Source organism: Vombatus ursinus, unplaced genomic scaffold (genome assembly GCF_900497805.2).
Source record: "Vombatus ursinus unplaced genomic scaffold, bare-nosed wombat genome assembly UNPS02014789.1, whole genome shotgun sequence".
NCBI lineage: Eukaryota > Metazoa > Chordata > Mammalia > Diprotodontia > Vombatidae > Vombatus > Vombatus ursinus.
Window position 1 is genome coordinate 9,015,018 of NW_020954567.1, and position 20,562 is coordinate 9,035,579.

The 20,562-nt window shown below is 37.6% G+C and overlaps 1 protein-coding gene across 1 annotated transcript in view; it reads right to left on the reverse strand.

Annotated features, from left to right (window-relative positions):
* KIFAP3 (kinesin associated protein 3) overlaps positions 1 to 20,562 on the reverse strand; it is a 201,980-nt gene that overhangs the window by 56,016 nt on the left and 125,402 nt on the right. Inside the window, exons 14-17 of the mRNA XM_027868293.1 lie at positions 16,960 to 17,125; positions 16,341 to 16,466; positions 11,158 to 11,256; positions 3,954 to 4,039 (exon numbers count right to left, since the gene is read on the reverse strand). Of these exons, the coding sequence (XP_027724094.1) occupies positions 3,954 to 4,039; positions 11,158 to 11,256; positions 16,341 to 16,466; positions 16,960 to 17,125 (477 nt within the window). The remainder of the gene's footprint in view (positions 1 to 3,953; positions 4,040 to 11,157; positions 11,257 to 16,340; positions 16,467 to 16,959; positions 17,126 to 20,562) is intronic.

The window sequence follows — 20,562 nt, forward strand, 5'->3', positions numbered from 1 at the left end:
TGTGGTTTATCCATTTCTGGTTAATTAGCAGTCAACTGAGTTTTCCGTATTCTCTTTTTTAATTCAATCTAGTTTTTCTGTGTCCTCCTGTCAGAGCAAGCATGCCATAGGCTCTAATCTAATGATAATATGCCAAATTCAATTCAATAAACATTTATTAGGGACTTATATGGAAGGCAATATCTGTTGCACCAGGGATACAAGAAAAAAATTAGCCATATAATCTTTGCTCTCAGAGAATCACAATTTATCTCATAGGAGAGATAAAATGTATACATAAATAATAAGATACATGAAAAATTAGCAAAATATACATCCTACAATTGTTCTCAAAGAGAGTATATATAAACCTACTTTTCATCAATCAGCCTGTCCACTTGTTCTCCTAGCCACTTACCTATTGGCCTGAATAGTCAGAGTTAATCGATCAATCAGTCAATCACACATGAGCAGTCACAGAGAGAATGAAGAACAGGGTAGGAGCAAGAAGGGACAGAATGAAGATCAAAGGTATAACCATCCCTGCTTGTAGCTGGGGTAAGGTGAAGAAGTAGATCATGGAAGCTGTTGATTGAGGTACCAGGAAGTTAGGAGGATGTTCAAGGGTATGTGTGTGTATCTGTATATACACACATATATACATACATACATCTATGGATATATCTATATATATACACACACATATATGTATTTATATGTTGAAGTCATCAATATATATGTATGAGGCAGGAGCTGGGATGGAGAAAAAGACTGTGAAACTGTGAACTTATTGAGAAAGGAGGGAGACTGTCCTATGGTTGAAAAGATAGCACCGCTGACTCAACAAACTCCAGAGGCTCCCTATCACCTCTAGGATCAGATAAAAAAATCCTCTGTTTGGCATTCAAAGCCCTTCACTCATATCCCTTCTCCTTTCCAGTATTCTTATTCCTCCCCCCACCCTCCCACCCCCACTTCCTTATATTCTTTGATCCAGTAACATTGGCCTCCTTGCTGGTCTTTGCACAAGACATTCCATCTCCCCACTCCAGGCATTTTCCCTGGCTGTCCTCCATGCATGGAATGCTCTCTTCTCTCCTCATCTCTGCCTCCTGGCTTCCACAGCTTTCTTCAAGTCTCAAGTAAATTATACCTTCTACAGTAAATCTTTGATCCCATTTAATTCTCCTTCTGCTGTTTATTTCCAATTTTTCCCTATATAGTTTACTGGTACATAGTCATTTGCATGTTGTCTCCTCCATTAAAATACGAGCTCCCTGAGAGAAGGAATTGTTTTTTGGTTTTTCTTTTTGTTTTTTTTTTTAACCATTTTTTTTTTATCCCCAGTACTTAGCACAGTGCCTGGCACACAACAGGTTCTTAATAAATGTTTACTGGTGGAATAGATTAGTTACATAACACAGAGAAGCAAAAGAAACAATAACTAATGTTGGATAAACCCAAAGACCCAAGCTACTAGCATAACGTGTCACTACTGAACAAAAACTATTGAGAAAACTGGAAAGCAGTTTGGCAGAAATAAGGCATAGATCAACCTGTCACATTAACTCCAAATGGAAACATGACTTAGACATAAAAGATGACTTGATAAACAAATTAAAAGAGTAAGGAAGAAAGTCCTTTCAGATCTATGGAGAAAGGAAGAGTTTATGACCAAACAAGCAATAAAGAGAATCACAGAAGATAAAAAAGACAAACTTGGTTATATCAAACTAAAAAGAGTTTGTACAAACAAAACAAATGGAGTTAAAATTAGAAGAGAAATAGGTAACTGGGAAAAAAAAAAACTTTGTAGCAAGTTTCTCTGATAAAGTCTCACTACCAAGATATCTGAATTTCTTCATCTGTAAAATGGGGATGATAATAACACTTCCTAGAGTTGTGAGAATCAAAAGAGATAACATATACAAAGTGCTTCACAAACCTTAAAGTGCTGTAACCTTAAACATTTTTTTGTTGTTCAGTGGTTTTTCAATCATGTCTGATTCTTCATGACCCCATTTAGGATTTTCTTGGCAAAGATACTGGAGTGGTTTGCTATTTCCTTCTCCAGCTCATTTTAAAGATGAGGAAACTGAGGCAAACAGGGTTAAGTAACTTGTGCAGGGTCACACAGCTAGTAAGTTTCTGAGGTCACATTTGAATTCAAGTCTTCCTGACTCCAGGCCCAGCGTTCCGTTCCCTGTGCCACCAAGTTGCCATATAAGCTTAAATATACATGCTAGCTATTATTGTAGAGGCAGCTAGGTGGCACTGTGGATAGAGTGCTGGTCCTGGAGTGAAGAAGACTGGAGTTCAAACCCATCCTCAGATCCTTACTGGCTGTATAGCCTTGGGGAATGCCTCAGCTGCCTCATCCGTAAAATGGAGATAATAAAAGGACCTCCCTCACAGAGGTGTTGTAAGGATAAAATAATATTTTGTAAAGCTGTTTTGCAAACCTTAAAGTGCTATATGAATGCTGGCTGTTATTATTAGTGAAGGAAGAAATCTAAGCTATCAACAATCATATGAAAATGGGTCAAATCTTTAGAGAAATGAAAGTAACTGAGTTTCTATCTCTCACCTATCAATTTGGCAAATATGACAAAAGACAGAATTCACAAATGCTGGAGGGGCTTTGGGAAATGAGGACACTAAAAAGAGCAAATTGGAACTAGTTTAAAAAAAAAGTTACCAAATTGTACATGTCCCTTGACCTAGCTAGATCACTATTAGGCCTATATCCTGAAGTGATCGGAGAAAGAGGAAAAGAACCCATACGTACAAAAAATATTTATAATAGCTCTTTTTATAGTAGGCAAAAATTGAAAACTAAGGTGGGATGGTACCCACTTTTTTTTTTAAATTTTTAGGCAGTTGGGGTTAAGTGACTTGGCCAGGGTCACACAGCTAGTACATGTCAAGTGTTTGGTCTGAGGCCGGATTTGAACTCAGGTCCTCTTGACTCCAGGGCCGGTGCTCTACCCACTGCGCCCCCTCGTGGCCCCACGTACCCACTTTTTAGGGAATGAATAAATGACGGCACATGAATATAGTGAAATATTTTTGTGCCACAGGAAACGATGGAACGGACAGTTCCACAGGGAAATGGGAGAACTCCACGAACGAGTGCAGAGCCAGGAGAAGGGTTCACTCAACGGCGGTGTTGACTCTAGAGTTCGGATCAGTGTCATGGGCAACGCTAAGCTCAAAAGACAAGGCGGCGCTTTCGCCAGCGAAGAGACAGACTTCAAATCTGGAACAAAGACACGAATTTGTGTCCGCATGTTGCTAGTCTGTGCACATTTGATATCAGGTGTTTTGTTTTTTGTTTTCAATTAGAGATGGGGCCACAGAAGGAAAAGATAATAAAAGCTTCTAGAACAACATATATCAATAAATAATTTAAAAAGAAATAATTGACACTAAATGAGAATAACTTCTCAAAGAACATAAAGATTGCTCTCACTGAGAAACAGCTGATTTGCAATCTACGTAACAGATCCCCCTTCAATAAAAATCCAAACCCACCTCCAATGAACTGAAGACTGGTGGACCCAGGGTTTTCAGCATCCTTTTGAACTAAACTATACGAACTACCTAGCTGATTATACATATAACACAGAAAAAAAATTTAAAAAGCAATTAAACATTCAGCAAGTATACTCTAAAATACTTAATGCTTATAAATGTTTCAATTAAAAAAACCTGTATTTGATCATAAGCTTGATTGAGAATAAAGCCTCTCATCTATAAAACATGAACTTAAGTAGAATATTTCTAGAACTCTAACAAAATACAAACTTACGTTCGCTCTGCAACATGGCTTTAGTAAGTAAAACATTTTCACTTCATAAAAGTGACATTTAAAAAGAAACAAAGAGAATACAAAAGGGTATATTACACTGCATTTCAGAATGTGACACAAAAGAGTAACTTCTTTGAGTGGAAGGTGTAATTATAGTACTTACCGCTATGATATCTAACGTATTATCACAGACTTTGCGGATCTCATTATTTTTGTCATGCATTAGGTCTATTAGATAAGCTGGAGCCTCTGGATAAAAATGGTTAAAGATATAAAGTGCATTTAAAATTGATTTAGAATGTTCAGACACATTTAAAAAGATTTCATTTATCTAACCATAAATGCCATAATTGAGAGTAAATTGTAAATTATTCAACAAAAAATAACAAAGAATAAATGGAATCATCCATTATTTCATGTACTGAAAATTAAGGCAATACACACAAAAATATACTTATGAAAAGAATTCTTTCTTTTTCTGAAAGATAACATTATGGGAAATCATAATACAAACCAGAGTTGTTTGGTTTTTTTTCTGAATTGCTTTGTTGTTGAGCTTTCCTAGGGATAAACACATTTAAAATGACTAACAAGTCAACTTGTTGTCAAATGACAACAAGTCTCATGGACGTCAAATGTTGTGACTGTATTTGTAACAGTACAAGTGATGATCTGATCTGTAGTCCCATGCTACATACTCATCCCTGGCCAAGAGTGTACTGTCTATATTTTAAGCTGTGGTGCAGAAATTCAAATCCCAATCTCAGATACTAGCTTGTAAATCAACCGTTTACCTACCAAAACAAATTTTGTCTTCTGCACCTCTTACTTTCCACAGGCAGCACTAAGGAAAACATAATATATGCCCTAAAGGTCTTCCATTTCTTTGATAATCTTTGGCAGTGCTTTCTAGATTCCTTCTGGCAATACCACTTGTACCCATGTGAATCACCAGAAGTGGTTAGTAGTTCTCCATTATCCTAAGTCTTGAGAGATTCTCTGTTACATCTTGGATGCAAAGAATCAGTGTTGTCAAAGTGGAAGGGACACCACTGGCTATCTGGCCCAACCCATACCTGCTATAGCATACCTAACTAGTGGTTACCTGGGTTCTTCATGAAGACCTCCAATGAGGTCTTAGGTCCATTCCACTTCTGAACAGCTCTATGTGCCAGCAAGTTTATCCTGACCTCAAGCCTAAACTGACCTTTGTGCAACTTCACTCACTCACTGCTCCTGGTTCGACCCTTTGAGGCCAAAAAGAACAAATCTAACTTCTCCTCCACATGGCAGCTCTTCAAATATTTGAAGACAATTATTGCAATCTCAATCCTCAATCTTCTCTAGACCAAACAACCCCAATTCCTTCAACTGATCCTCTCACGTCAGAGGCTTAAGGCCCTTCACCATCCTAGCTGCCTTCTTCTGCTCACTTTCCATTTTATTAATGTCCTAAGGTTCTTAAACTGTGACACCCAGATCTAAGCACAGGACACTCTAGATGTGGTCTGACTAGAGCTGAATACAGTGGAACTAGACCTCTCAGTTTCTGAGAAGGTGTGCCTCTCTTAATGCAGTCCAGGACGGCATTTGCTATTTTGGTTGCTACACCACATTGCTGACTTGTATTGAGCTAAAACCCTCAGATGTTCTTTAGATTTGTTATCTAAACATACCTCCTCCATTTTATACTTGTAAAGTTGTGTTCTTTTCTATTCAAGTGTAAGACTAGATTTACTTGTACTGAATTTCATTTTAATAGATTTAGCCCAATGATCTTTCATCTAATTTTCGCTACCCCTCCTAGCTTTTTGTCATCTGAAAATGTGACAAGCATTCCATTTATGCCTTTATCCAAGTTACTGATAAAAATGTTAAACTGTGCAGATTCCTGGGATGCTCCACTGGAAACTCGCTCCTATGCTGAAGACTGAACCACTAACAACTATCGAGTCTGATTATTCAAACAAATCTGAATCCATCTAACTATATTATCAAATCCATACTTCTCTATCTTCTCTATGAGAATGGCATCAGGTATTTTATGGAATGCTTTATTAAAATCTAGATAAATTTATCTAATGCATTTTCCTCATCTACTACTTTTATAATTCTGTCAAAAAAGGGAAATAAGTCTAACATGACCTATTCTTGACAAAGTCATGCCTGTTCTTTCTAAAAATTCATTCCCTTTAATGATCCAATACTAGAATTTTCTCAGGTGCATACTATATACTCTGTGTGTGTGTGTACACACAGACACAGATACACACACACATATATATTCTCACACTCCCCCAACCCTGGCACAGTGTTTGCAGATTCTTTTATTTTGTCTTAATTGAAAATTGGGACATTTGCCCACCTCCAATCTTCTGGTACTCTACTTACTTTACCTATGATCTTTCAAATATTACTCTGACAGTTCTTTCAGTACCTAAGTTATAGTTCATCTAGACCAGATGACTTGAATGTACCAAGGGCAACTAGATACTTTTTTACTATTCTCTTTTTTTGGGTATCAACTTTGTTATTCTATTCTACTCTTTTTTATTCTATCATTTTTAGTCTAATCTAGCCTATTCTATATATTTATTTTGTTATTTATTTCCCTTAGCAGAAAAAAATAGATGAGCAGCTCTGCCTTTTCTCTGTTGACTGCTATCATTTTTCTACACAGCCCCAGTAAAAGTTCCATTCCTTCTCTTATTGTCCTCAGCGTCCCATGACAGCCTCAGCTCACTCTGAGCTTCGAACCTCCGGATACTATTTTTGTAGGGCCTTGGTCCTTATATTCCCCATCTTTCAATCTTCCTGTATCAGTTCTTCATCATCATTGAAACCTCCATGCCCCCTACTCCTTAATATTCCCAGGCCATTACCTCAGCTCTGACTTTATTTTCCTTTCCAAATCATTAGCTATTTTAACTCTATATTGTCCTTTGCTCTTGAATCCCCTGGCACCCTGTTCTTCTGCTGCTCTTCTCTCTTAGCTGGGTATTACTCACACTATCCATTTCCATAGATCCCACTCATGAGCTACTGAATGAAGTTCAAGGATGTTGATGTAGTTATACTGATGAGTTACAAATTCATGTTATAACACTGCAACTAGGCTCTTACTGAAACAGGTCCTTTTGTTCCTTCCAATTGATTCTTTATCTTACTCCCCAAAGAAACTATTACAAACCTTTTCTTATATCCTTTAGCCTCTCTATTTCTCCTCTTTCAGCTGAAGACTTTAATTCTTATTTTCCTGAAAAAAATAAGGCTATTCTATATTCTACATTAGCTCCTTCTTTAATTCTCTTCATACAAAACTCCTTGACACCTTCTCCCATTCTTGCCTATAATCCTACATGTATGTTGTGTGCCTCTAATCTCTGATTCTGGGGATCCTGAGACTGGAGGATATCTTGAGCATAAGAGTTTTGAGCTGCGGTGGGCTAAGCTGATCTTTTGTCTTTACTGTCTGGTGAACCTTCAGGCTACCTGAGGAGGAGTGGTCAGGCCTGTACCAATCAGTAGTGGGTTCAGGTCTGGGAGTAGCTACTGTATTTCCAGTCTGGGTCAAAGACAAGACACCCCAATATAAAAGGAAGGAAGGAAGAGAGGGAAGGAGGAGGAAAGGGAGACAAGCAGGGAAGGAAGGTCTAAACTTGCTTGCTCTACTTCTTTTACTCACTCCTCTACTCTTTGGAATATGGCTTTTGACCTTACCACTCAACTGAAGCTGCTGTCTCCAGTTACCTGAACTCTTAATTACCAACTCTAACGGTCTTTTCCTCAGTTCTAATCCTTCCTGAATTATCTGTTTGAAATTGCTGAGCACTCTCTTTTGGGGAACTCTTTCCTCTCTAGACTTTTGTGACACTATTCTCTCCTGGTTTGTCTTCGACCTCTCTAATCACTCCTCAGTCTTCTCTTCTGGCTTCTCATCCATATGATGCCCCCTAAATGTGGTTATTCCACAAGGTTTTGTCCTGGGTCCTCTTCTCCCTTTATACCTTTTGTCCTTATGAGTACATAGGTTTAATTATCATCTCTATACAGATAACTCCCAGATCTATATATTCAGCTCCACTCTCTCCCTCAAACTTTAGTCCCAGATCGCCATTGCCTACTGGACATTTCACACTGAATTTTCCCAGAGATATCTTAAACTCAGTATCTTCAAAACTGAACTCATTATCTCTTTCCCCTAAACCCTTCCCTCTTCCATATTCCCTTGTTTTTATCAAAGACACCACAATCTTTTAAGTTTCCAGGGTTCACAATCTTGGCATTATTCTGGACTCCTCATTCTTCCTTACCTCACATATCCAATCAGTTGCCAAATCTTGCTGTTTCTACCTTTATAACAGCTTGAACATCCTATTCCTTCCCTCTATTCATATCACCTTTGTTCAGGTTCTTATCACCTCTCAACTAGATTATTGTAACTGCCCCCAATTGGGCTCCCTGCTTCAAATTTCTCACCACTCCAGCTGATTCTACACATTGCTGCCAAAATAATTCTCCTTGGGTGATCACCTACCCAATCACCTCTAGAGACCTTTCATCACTTCCGAGATAAAATATAAATTTGCCTGTTTGGCTTTTAAAATCCTATACAATCTAGCCCCAACCTGTCTTTCCAGTCTCATTATCCCCCCCGCCCCATACTCTCTGATGCAATCAGAATGGCCTTCTTTCTGTTCCTTACACACAATACCCATTTTCCATGTCTGTGCCTTTGCACTGTCTATGTCATATAGGAAGCACTCCCTTCTTTACCTCCCTACATCTTAGAATCCCTCTTTTCCTTAATGGAAAAATGATGCTGGTCATGCAATGTCTTTTGTGAAAAGTCTTTCCAGGGTTAAGTGACTTGCCCAGGGTCACACAGTTAGTAAGTGTCTGAGGCTGGACTTGAATCAGGAAGATGAATCTTCCTGACTCTAGGCCTGGCACTCTATCCATTGAGCCATATTACTGGACTGCTATGTTATGTTGCCTTTTTTTAAGTGGAACTGTGATTTATCAGTGTAGAGAAAGTTCCTACTAAAGCACTGAGGATGATACCAAGGCTGAAAACCTGAATGAGAAACAGTTCAGAACCACTTCCCTATAACTATCCAGAGTACCACAATCCTTCCAGACACAACTCTGATGTCATCTTTGAGTCCTCAGTGTCACCACATCTCCAACCAGCTGCCAAACTTGTTGTTTCTATCACATCATCATAGATTTAAAGCTGGAAGGTTCCCTCGAGGCCATTGATTGCAACACCCTCATTTTACTGATGAAAAGATTAAGTAACTCACCCAGGGCCACACATCTAGTAATATATATCTGAGTAAGAACTTCTGACTCCAAGTCTCATACCCAACCTGCTATGCCATGCTACCTCATTATCAATCAACAAGCATTTGTGATAAGTTTACTATGTATGAAGTAACATCTTTTGCATACATCTCCCCTTCTCTACTCAAATACTACACCACCTTAGTTCAAGCTTTCATCTTCTATTACCTGGACTCTTAAAATTTATCTTCCTGACTCATTTCTTCCTAATTCAATCCATCTTTTGCATGGCTTCCAAAGGATGGTCCTAAAATACAGGAGCCAACATGAACTCTTCTTCTTGGCATTTTAAAGCTCTTCACAACTTGGTCCCTTTTCCACTTCCAGGCTTCAAAATTCTCGCCTCTACATACTCCACATGCAGCTGTACTGGTCTCTATTCTTCACACATGATTATACACCTCGTGTCTCTGTGCATCTGGACTAGCTGTACAGAATGCCTGCAATATACTCCCTCTTCCACTTTGGCTTTCAGAATTCCTGTATTCTTTCAAAATTCAACCTAAATGCCACCTTCTATAAGAGGTCTTTCATGGTCCCTTCCTAGATATGAATACTTTTTTCTCTAAGGTTACCTTTTATCTACTTTATATGTATCTTATATATTTCAATATATGCATATGCTTATTCATAGAAGCCCTCCCCCCCAATACACATTGTCTCCTCTACTGCAATGTACACTTGAGGACAAGCAGTGTTTTCACTTTTTTTTTTAAATTCATAGTGTTTAGCACACTGTATGGCATATGATATCTGTTGATTAACTTAAGAGTCTTAGAGCTGCCTAGGGCACTGAGAGGTTATGTACCTGCCCTAGGTCCAACAGGCAGTATATTTCAGAACAGGGACTGAACCCAGGTCTTCCTGATTTTGTAATCAGCTCTCTATCTGCTATACCACACTGACTTCTAATGTGAGGTAGCACTTCTGAAAACAAGAAAGCCCCAAGTGCTCACTAACATGAGCATTTACAAATATGACTTCTTCAAAACTAGAGTAATAGTTTCATATTTAAGTACCTCAATCATTCTGATCAATTGTGTCAGTCAGAATGGTAGTCAGTTGTACACATAAATGCAGCATAAGTGTGTTCCATCCTTGATCAGTTTATTTCTGTAAATTTTTTGTTGAGTTACTAAATTATACAGCCCTATCACCACTCAAAAGAACACTGGCTTACAAGCTCATAATATTTTTGGAAATGTCTTCAGAACTATCCTATAAGAAAATTAGTGTTATTACTTAGTAACTGGTTTGATCACTATTTCTATCACTAGACTGAACTACTTTTGGTTATTTCCAAAAATCAAACTCACCACCAAAGACTGAAGACTTAGAGACAACTGAAAATATCCACCAGGATGTGTGATCTAGAGTCTTCCAGAGACAATTCAAAAAGTAAAGTTTCAAATGTACTTTGCATCATGGCAACATGGACGAAACATATAGCCTCCCAAGGCTTCCACAATGAAAGGCGTCACATTTATTTAGATGATATTCTATTATATTCATTAAAGTTTCTGTGCTCTTTGCCCTACACTCTGCTGGTTTTCTATTACTAAAGGAGTAAGGAGTAATAATAATAGTACTCAATATGGAATTAGAAATGTCTTCTAAGTTTAAGTCAAACTTTGACAACAACAGAACATAAGCTCCTTGAGAACAGAGGCTCTTTTTCATTTTTATTTTTATCCCAAGCTCTTAGCACATTGCCTTGAATATTGTAGCTGCTTAATAAATGTTTGCTGAATCTAAATTCTACATTAATAGTTGTATATTTATTTTGGTTTTTGCTGAGGCAATTGAGGTTAAGTGACCTGCCCAGGGTCACACAGCTAGTAAGTATTAAGTGTCTGAGGCTGGATTTGAACTCAGGTCCTCCTGACTCCAAGGCTGCAGCTCTATCCACTGTGCCACCTAGCTGCCCCTATAGTTGTATATTTGTAAAAAGAAAATGCATACCTATATTTATTAGGAAAAAGTGGAATGCTTTCAAAATATTTTAAACAGGAAAAGGATACGTGTTTCCTTGATGATGACATCTCTAGTAGCTTGGTGGAAAACCATCTGGTAGAAGACATAGATTATCTGACACACAAACTCATCATCTTCTTGTTGAGCTGAAAAAAGTTAAAAAGGAGTTTCTTTAAGTCAGAGCGCTCTATGCTTAAGTCCCTAAATAGCAACATTTTAGGGGAAGGTTTAAGAATGACAGACTACACAAGAAAGGGAGGGGGAAAATAATCAGTTGGTTTAATAGCATTGAGTTATTTAGCAACATTTTATTTACTTTTATCAGGTATTTATTCCACTTGTATGACTGTGATAATTTAGGAATATGAACTGTCATAGTTTGATCTTTGGAAAATTTGGTTGTAGTTAAATAAAAATTTCTTTTGAAGTCTCAAGGTCAAGAACTTTGAGGAAAGGAAATATGTTATGCTGACACTAATAATATATTCAATAGGACATTTTATTTGAAAAGATAAAATTATATAAGATTTGAATGAGTCAGGCCTACAAGGAATTAAACAGTGTAGTGGAATTTAGAGAGTACTAATATTACTTTCTCTTGGTTTTTCACTCTCTCTCTCTGGCTGTCACCTGAGAAATTCCCTCTGAAACAACTGTGACAAGTCTCTTGACAACTCTCTGTGTCAATAATACATCTAGTGATGGGGAACTCGGTACCTTACATGGCAGTTCTAATTGTTGTAAAGTTTTTCCTTATAGTGAAGTGAACTGTCACCCTGCGATTTGTACCAATTAGTGCATCAAATCCTTATTTTTAAAACAATACAAGAACACATTCAAAAATACCACATATGTTTTCCCTCTCCATCACATGAATTATTCAAATCATTCTCTTTTTGGAAAAAAATCTGATTCTTATTTTTCCATGATGGTGCTTCTGTATGATATTGCTTATATGCATAAAAGCATATGTCTTTTTAAAAATTAATAAGTAGATTAGGAAAAAATGAGATTACAAAAATTCCATATTGTAAAAATAGAAATTATTTCAAATTGCATAAGAGTATTTACTAGTTTGGTACATTAGGATATCTTATTTTAGCTTATTTAAATTTAATGACATAAGGCTTGTTATAGAAGGTCTTTGTCAGTCCCATAAATTAATCGGACACTTTTCATGTTATGAAAAGAATAATTTATTGTGCAAGTGCTAGGAAAAACAGATTACTTATAGAAACCTTGCTTTGAGGTGCCTGTGATGAGATTGGTTTACTTATGAGCGTTGGGTTTTTCCTGACAACTTCAGTCAAGGGGAAATCCTGCTGTGTTAACACTCTCCTCTCCTGACCCAAGGTATAATCAAATACCAACCCTCTAAAACTATATGGTATGAAATTATCACCATGAGTCACTCACTGCCTTAGGTAAGACATTAGAGGTGGGGAGTGGTGGGGCGGGGCAGTACTGTTGCTAGAAAGTCACTGTTAGAAAAAACATATATTTTCTGAGGTGAGGAGGGCCATGGGAACTCCTCTAGCCTTCTCCATATTCCTCCTCACCCCTACCATCAGCACATTTGCACAGATGAGTTTATCAGATTAACCAATAACCAATCTGAATTTACAGAAAGCCTGTCCCTCAAGGATTGAGAGAAGGGATAGATTAGGTCACAAATTAGGTATAGAGAGAAAGGGAATTTACTAACTATGGCTGCCCAGGTAGCAACATTAAGATAATGGGCAAAGGAAGATTGGACCTTGAGGGTAGAGTACTTGAAGTGAGGAGAGAGATGGCAGACACAAGTACATTCACTTCCTAATTTTGTATAGACATTGCATCAGGGTCAAATTTTCTCTGACCATCATAACATGAAAATAAACTTATCCTAGAGCCTATGACAATACAGCATGACCAAGGCACCAATCTAATTTCAGTAACTTAGTCTCTCTCTCTGTGTGTGTATGTATAAGAATGAAAACAATGAGTTTTAGCTGTTTCAAGCAGCAAATATTTATTAAGCTTACGTGCTACACACTGGACTAAGAGCTAGACATACAAAGAACCAGTGAAAAGTCTCTCCAGGAGCTTATATTCGAATATGGGAGACAAGATATACATATGGAAATACGTATAAAATACACACAAAGTAGATATAAGGTGACTTTACAGAGGAAGGCAGACCGAGAAAGGCCTTCTGCAAAAGGTGGTGTTCTAGCCAAGTCTTGAAGGAAGCCAGGGGTAAGAGGTACAGGTAAGGGGGGGAGGTGGCATTCAAAACATTGAGAAGAGCAAATAAAAGGCACTGACATTGGAGACAAAGTACAATGTGTAATGACTGCACTGAAGAGTGTGTAAAAGAAAACAGTATGTAAGAAGACTGGAAAGATGAAAAGTTTACACTTGATCTCAGAGGTAACAGGGAACCACTGCGATTTACTGGTGAACAGCAAAGTCTGTATCCATTCCATCTAACAAATAGAAGCGAATCTGAAAGTCTATTTGGGCTTTCATATTACTATAAATACACAGAATAAGGACATGTTTTCTGCTATTTTTATAACCTTTGTAATGCTAGCAGAGCACTAGTCACATTAGATACTTAGTAACTGATGTGCCACAAAAGTAATGGCTCAAATTAAGTTATAATACTCTGAAATATCTCAGTATGGCAGCTGGTAATAGAAAGGAAACTCTTAATTCTAACACCGCATTTGAAAACTGGGAGAAAGGGAAAAATAATGAGGAAATGATCACAGTATTCTACAACTAGTAAGAGAAAAGGATGCCTCCAGTTCTAGGACAGCCACATAAGCTTCCATGTCAGACATGGGAAACTAAAACGAGTACAAGAATGAAGTTGTTGAGCCCCAAAACAAAAAAAGACAATTACTGTCACACATACTACAGCCTCAGGATGAAAAGCCTGGGCCCTCTGTCATACATACACCAAGCTGCCATCAGAACATCTGGCAAAAGAACTCCTTTTGTAGCTCACAGTATAATTGTTTCTATAAGGAAGAATCAGAAATTTCCAGGAGCCTCTTCAAACTGAGAGACTGGAGCTTAGAACTGGCAAACCTATGCTAAATTGTACCTCTGAAGCCATAACCTGTCAAAAAATAAATTTAAAGCTAAAAATCAATGTTGGTCCTAATATCACAGTAATTTACTCTCCTATGGTTTCTTCCATCAGACCTCATTTTCTTCTTTAGGTAAGGATTCAGTTACATAATTTTCATTCTTCACGATGATCACTCATGCAAAGAAAAGCATTTTCTTTATGTATTTTTATATTAACTAGGTAAAAGACTGGGCAAGAAGGAAAAGAAATTAATTCAATTCAACAATTAAGTCTATACTGTGGAAGTCATGCATTAGGCACTGAAGATATGAAGAATAAAAATGAGAATTGTTGCTCTCACAAAGATTTTACAATATATGCTAGGATACATACTATTTGTTTATCTAAATTATAATAGCAAAGTACACACAAAGTACTAAAGGAAAATCTGAGGAGCAAGAGGGAATGTCCAGCTACAGAAAAGAGCACAGGTTTCATGGCAGAGGTAGGCTAAGAACTGGTCCTCAAAGGAAAAGAAGGATTTCAACAGGCAGTAATAAGAAGACAGTATATTCTAGGCACAGGGAACGGGCTGTGCACATGCACAGAACAAGAAAAACTAGGTCAGTGAACATACAGTGAATCTGGTTGGAATGCAGACTGCACAAAGGGTAGAAATGTGAAATAAGGCTGGAAAGGTAGATTAGAGCAAGAATGTAAAAGGCCTCAAATGCCGTTTAGAAATTTACATTATATCTTGTAAGCAAGTGGGAGCCATGGAAATCTTTAAAGGATATACTGGAGAGGGAAGAGACTGGAATTAGAAAGACTAGTAAGAAGACGCAAGATGATGACAGCCTGAACTCATATGGTAGCAGCTGAGTAAAGAGGAAGGGACAGATTCAAGAAATAATAGAGAAGTATAATTAGTAGGACTTGGGACCTAAATGGATGTGGAAGGAAAGGGAAAGGGAAAGGAAGAATAAATGACTTAGGTTTCAATTTTGGTTGACTGGTTAAATGATGGTACCATCAACAGAAATAAGGAAATGAGGAAGAACAGAGCAGAATAATAGGAAGCAGTAAAAGGTTTTAGTGGGGAAAGATGAGTTCAGCTTTGAACATGTGAAGTTTGGCAGTGCTGGTATGGCATCCCCCAGAAGCTGGAGGGAAGAAGACGACACTGGCATTGGATATATAGATTTGGAAATCATTTGCAGAGATCATCATTTCAGACAGCAGAATGGGAGTAGATGCCAGAAATAGGAAAGATTATATGGAAAAAAGAGGTATAAAGGAAGAGTCTTAGGGAATACCCACACTTAAAGGGCAGGAAAATATGATGAACCGGTGAAAGACATTAAAGAGGAGCAGATGAGAAACTACAAAGAAAAACTACAGAAAATAATATCCAGGAAACTAAGGGGAGGAAAGAATATTTAGAATGAAGAAGTGGTTAGCAGTGCCAAATGCTGCAGGAAGGTGAAGGGGGATGAGGACTGGGTAAATGCCATGGAGTGGCAACTAACCGGTCATCGGTGAAGCTGCACCGAGTTAAGAACCGATTCTTAACATTGGTTCAGAAGGCAGGCCAAAAGGGGCTGAGGACTGAGTTGTGAGTTGTGAGGAGTGAAAGGAGCAGGTATATAACACTCTAAGGAGAAAAAAGAATATACTGTTGAGGGAATGACAAGGTGGGAGGAGGGAGAAAGGGCCTATTTAAAAATTCATCTATCTAGCATTGGAGCTATTTGAGAATGTTTGCTGGCAGTGGAAAAGTTAGTAAGCAGGGAAATATGATAGAGGAGATGATCAATGGAATAAATCTTGGAAGTGATGGAATGCAAGAGTACAAGATAAGCCCTGGCAAAGAAGAGTCACTTAATTCTCTTAGACTGGTGCAATGGGAAAAAAGGACAGGTAGCATAAGCTTTTGATACAGCTTTGTCCAGTAACTAGAAGAGGCATTTACACTTCTATTTATTTCCCTTAATTGTAGAATTCCAGAGATTTCTATCTTGCCATATAGTTACCAGCATGACAAGGTAAAATGTAGTTTAACGAATGTAACTTGCACATGAGCAATTTTCAACAAATTAATGTCTTAACTAATTACTTAACCTATAAACTAGTGAGCATGGAAACAAAATAAAATGGATCACGACCTACCATTCAGCAATTCAATAAGTGCTGGAATGATTCCTGATTTGGCTAGCAATGCAGCACAAGAATCATCCATAGACACAGTTCCAATCATTATAACCACTTCTAAAACAAGATCATCTTCGGCAGCACCTAGTGAAGTCAAAGAGTGGAAATTGCTCATTAAAAAAAAAACAAAAACAACAACTTTGCATGACATCCTACTACAGCATCAACCTGCCTATAAGAAAAAACATTAAAGACTATAAGATAGTATCATGTTTTCTACCTCTTAAATTCTTGCACACACTTGCAAACTTCTAATTTTGCTGTGGTCCAACTGAAAAGGGAAGGGGAAAATGAACCTCGCCCTTGGAGACCTGGTTGGAAAGTGGAAGAGTCAGGAGCTAGGGGAAGGATGAGATTAAGAAAAGGTGGAAGGTAAGAAAACATTAATAAAAAACAATAAAACATGCAGGAGAAGGTTCATTTCTTCTATGGCGGGGAGGAGGAGGAGGAAAAGCTTGGCTTGCAGAGCAACGGCCTAAAGTGATATAACAGCACTGTAATAAATTGTTCAGTTAAGACCTTCACGTCTAACCGAAGAGAACGATTGACACCATAAAGTCAAACGCCTACGACAGACCTGGTTTAAGTTTATCCTTGAGGTACGGGGCCAACTTGTACTCTTTGAGAACTAGCTCCCAGTCCAAGTCAGGGATGGTGAGATTTGCTAGGGTCCCCAAACATTCTATCACAAATTCCTCTTCTTCATCATTAGAGATCTGAGCTGCGAGATCCCCAACATAATCCTAAATAAAACACAGAAATGGGTGCTCAGTAAAGTTACATAAAAGCACAAAGGGGTGTTGTTATTTTTCTCTGGTCTATTGTAGACTTATAATATTATTTAATATAAACTGTCTCATTTGCATAAATTTAAAGTGGCATGTTAAGTGAAGGTAAACAAATCCACTCGAGTCCTCATTCTCTTAGTATTTCTTTCTTTTTCTTTTTTTTTTAGGCAATTGGGATTAAGTGACTTGCCCAGGGTCACACAGCTAGTGTCAAGTGTTTGGTCTGAGGTTGGATTTGAACTCAGGTCCTCCTGACTTCAAGGCCGGTGCTCTATCCACTGTGCCACCTAGCTGCCCCTCTCTTAGTATTTCTAACATTACTACAGAATTTTACTTTTCAGCACAAGCATATTCTCATAACCGAATAAAATAAAAGATTTGACTAAGAAGAAATGACTTGGTATTTATGCTTGCCATATGGGTAGTTCTGTATTATTAAACTATTAGATTTCAAATACCTTGAACACAAAGACTATAAATATATACATGCATATTTTTATGTATATATTTTTAAAAAGAGATTTTCTTTTTTATCATGAATTTACTCATTAACAAATACAGATACTCCAAGATACAAAAAAGAACGGGAAAGAAGGTTGTATAAAAAAAAACTGTAAACTTCTGTTACACAGCTTATGTTTTTTTTAAAAAGAAATATACAGAGTATGTATGTATATATGTATGTCACACAAAGACAAAACCCCTCCATTTGTAACCCCTTCTGTACTTCTTTTTCCCTTCTGATTAAAAAAAAAAAAATCCCTTCCCCACCCAAGTCTATCAGTTGCTTTTCAGTCTTGTTTGACTCTTCATGACTTTATTCAGGGTTTTCTTGGCAAATATACTGGAGTGGTTTGCTATTTCCTTTTCCAGCTCATTTTACAGATGAGGAAACTGAGGCAAACAAGATTAATTCAGTGACTTGCCCAGGGTCACATAGCTAGTGTCTGAGGCCAGATTTGACGTCAGGAAGATGGGTCTTCCTGACTACAGGCCAGGTACTCTATGTATTGTGCCATCTATCTGCCCTATCACTACCCTCGCTGCCCCTGGAATTGAAGGCCTTCATTGTAATAAATATGCATAGTTAAAAAAATAAAATCAACTCATTAGCCATGTCTGGGAATGCATACCCATTCTACACCTCCAGTCCATCACTTCTCTGCCAAAAGGTGGGAGGTCTGTTTTATCATTGGTCTTTTGAAGTCATGATTGGTTGTGGCTTTGGTTAGAGTTCTATGATCTTTCAAAGTTACTTCCTCTTAAGTGATTATTTGTGGCCTTCACATAAACTGTTTTTATGGTTCTGCTCATTTCATTTTTCATCAGTTTATACAAGACTCTCCATATTTATATGAATCTATAAAATTCCATTATATTCATGTATGTCAGTTTGTTCAAAATAATATTTATTTTGCTTCCAGTTCTTTGCAAAAACAAAAAAAGTGATACTATATTTTTGTACATGTAGGTCCTTTCCCTTTGCCCTTCCTATCCTTGAGGTGTATGCCTAACAGTATCACTGGGTAAAGGGGCACGTAAAGTTTAATGATTTTGGGAGAATAGTTGCAAATTATTTCCCAGAATGGTCAAACCAATTTGCAGCCCCATCAACAATGCATTTAGTGTGCCTGTCCTTCCATAACCCCCCAGCAATTGCTAACCTACTTCTTTTCATCATCTTTGTCTATCTGATGAATGAGAAGAATATCAGAATTGTTCTAATTTGCACTTCTCTTATTATTGATTTGGACCATTTTTCTATATAGTCATTGATAACTTATACTCTCAGACTATGCTAATGAATGTTTAACAACCAAATCTCTCTCTCTGCATGTATATATGTATATCTATACCATATATGCATTCACATGCACTTTTAAGTACAATCTACATTATTAACATTTTCTTCATCACTTTCTTAAGTCCAGAAATCAATAAAACAATAAATCAACTCATAGTAGTATTTGCTGATTTCCAAGGTGAAAATGCTCATACTAAAAATTTAACAACTGAGCCAGTTTGAGCTAGCTCTAGTGTAAGCCTGCTATACTTTCTACCTCTAACTCTCCATTTCATCTTTTACGCTGATCTCTACCTTATTTACATAAGAATTCTCCCCTTCTGAAAATTCTTCCTTTGTCTTTAGTTTCTTTCATTACATCACCTTTTATAATTAAATTATGTATCACTTTAGAGTTCATTATCATATATGGCCATTTTTGTGTTTACTGGGTATTTTGTGATTTGCTGCTTTTCTAGTCTTTTTATTACATTCCCAGTTTATTAATTTCTTCTATCTTTTGTTGATAAACATGTTTAGCGAGATATAATTTCATCTATGAACTGCTTTAGCTGTATAACGAGAGTTTTGGTATGTTGTTTCATTATTGTATTTTTTAAAATAAAATTACCTACCATTTCTATTATTTGCTTTTTAACCTATGCGTTCTGTAGTGTTTTATTATTTAGTCTCCATTTAAATCTGAATCCTTCCTTTAAATTACTGTTATAACTTTTATTATATTTAAGTTAATAAAAATGTTTAATATCTCTGCTTTTCTACATTTGCTTATTTTTTTTCTACCCTAGAGTACAAGGTCAGTTTTTAAAGGTACCATATAAAGCTAAAAATATGTATACTCCTTTCAATTCTCATGCAATAGTCACCAGACTTCTCCTATATTTAACTTATCCAAAAATTTTATTCAGTTCTTTCATGGTTCCTGTTGAGGAAGCATGTCCGAGGCATGTCAAACCAACACTACAACCAGGACCACCATCTCTTAAAAAGATCCTGATGGAGAAAACTGAGGACCCTGAATCCAAGAACCTTGGGAGTAGCAACGTCTCTCAGGCTATTGGACCTGTTTTCTGATGGAGACCCACCGGCATTATTGAGAAGAAATCACTGTGGAGGAGAGGCCCACTTTCTTCACCACCACTACCAACTGTCCAGCTGCAATCAACAGGCAGATAAGTGAAGTAGCCCTTGGGGGTAGCAGTGCCCCAAAGACCACCCATGGCTGAGCCCTCACAGAAGCAACTCCTGTGAACAAGGGGCCAGCCATCCCCACCAACTGCCACACTGCCACTCACAGAGAAGGCAGGCTAGGTGAGCTAAAGCAGCAAGGCACCCTGAGTGAGAGGCCAGAGGCAGCATTTGCTTGGTGAGTCAAATCCAGCGAGTCCTTTTCACACGGGCCACCGTCTCCTCACAGACCCTGATAGTGACAGCTTGAGACCTTAAATTCAAGAGACTTTGGAACATTAGTGCTTCCAGGTAAGTGTCAGATGGTTCATCATCAGAGACTGATATGATTTTATCAGGGGAAATGGTTTTTTTAAAAGGGAGATTACCATCTACTTTGCCTTTGTACCCTATGGACTAT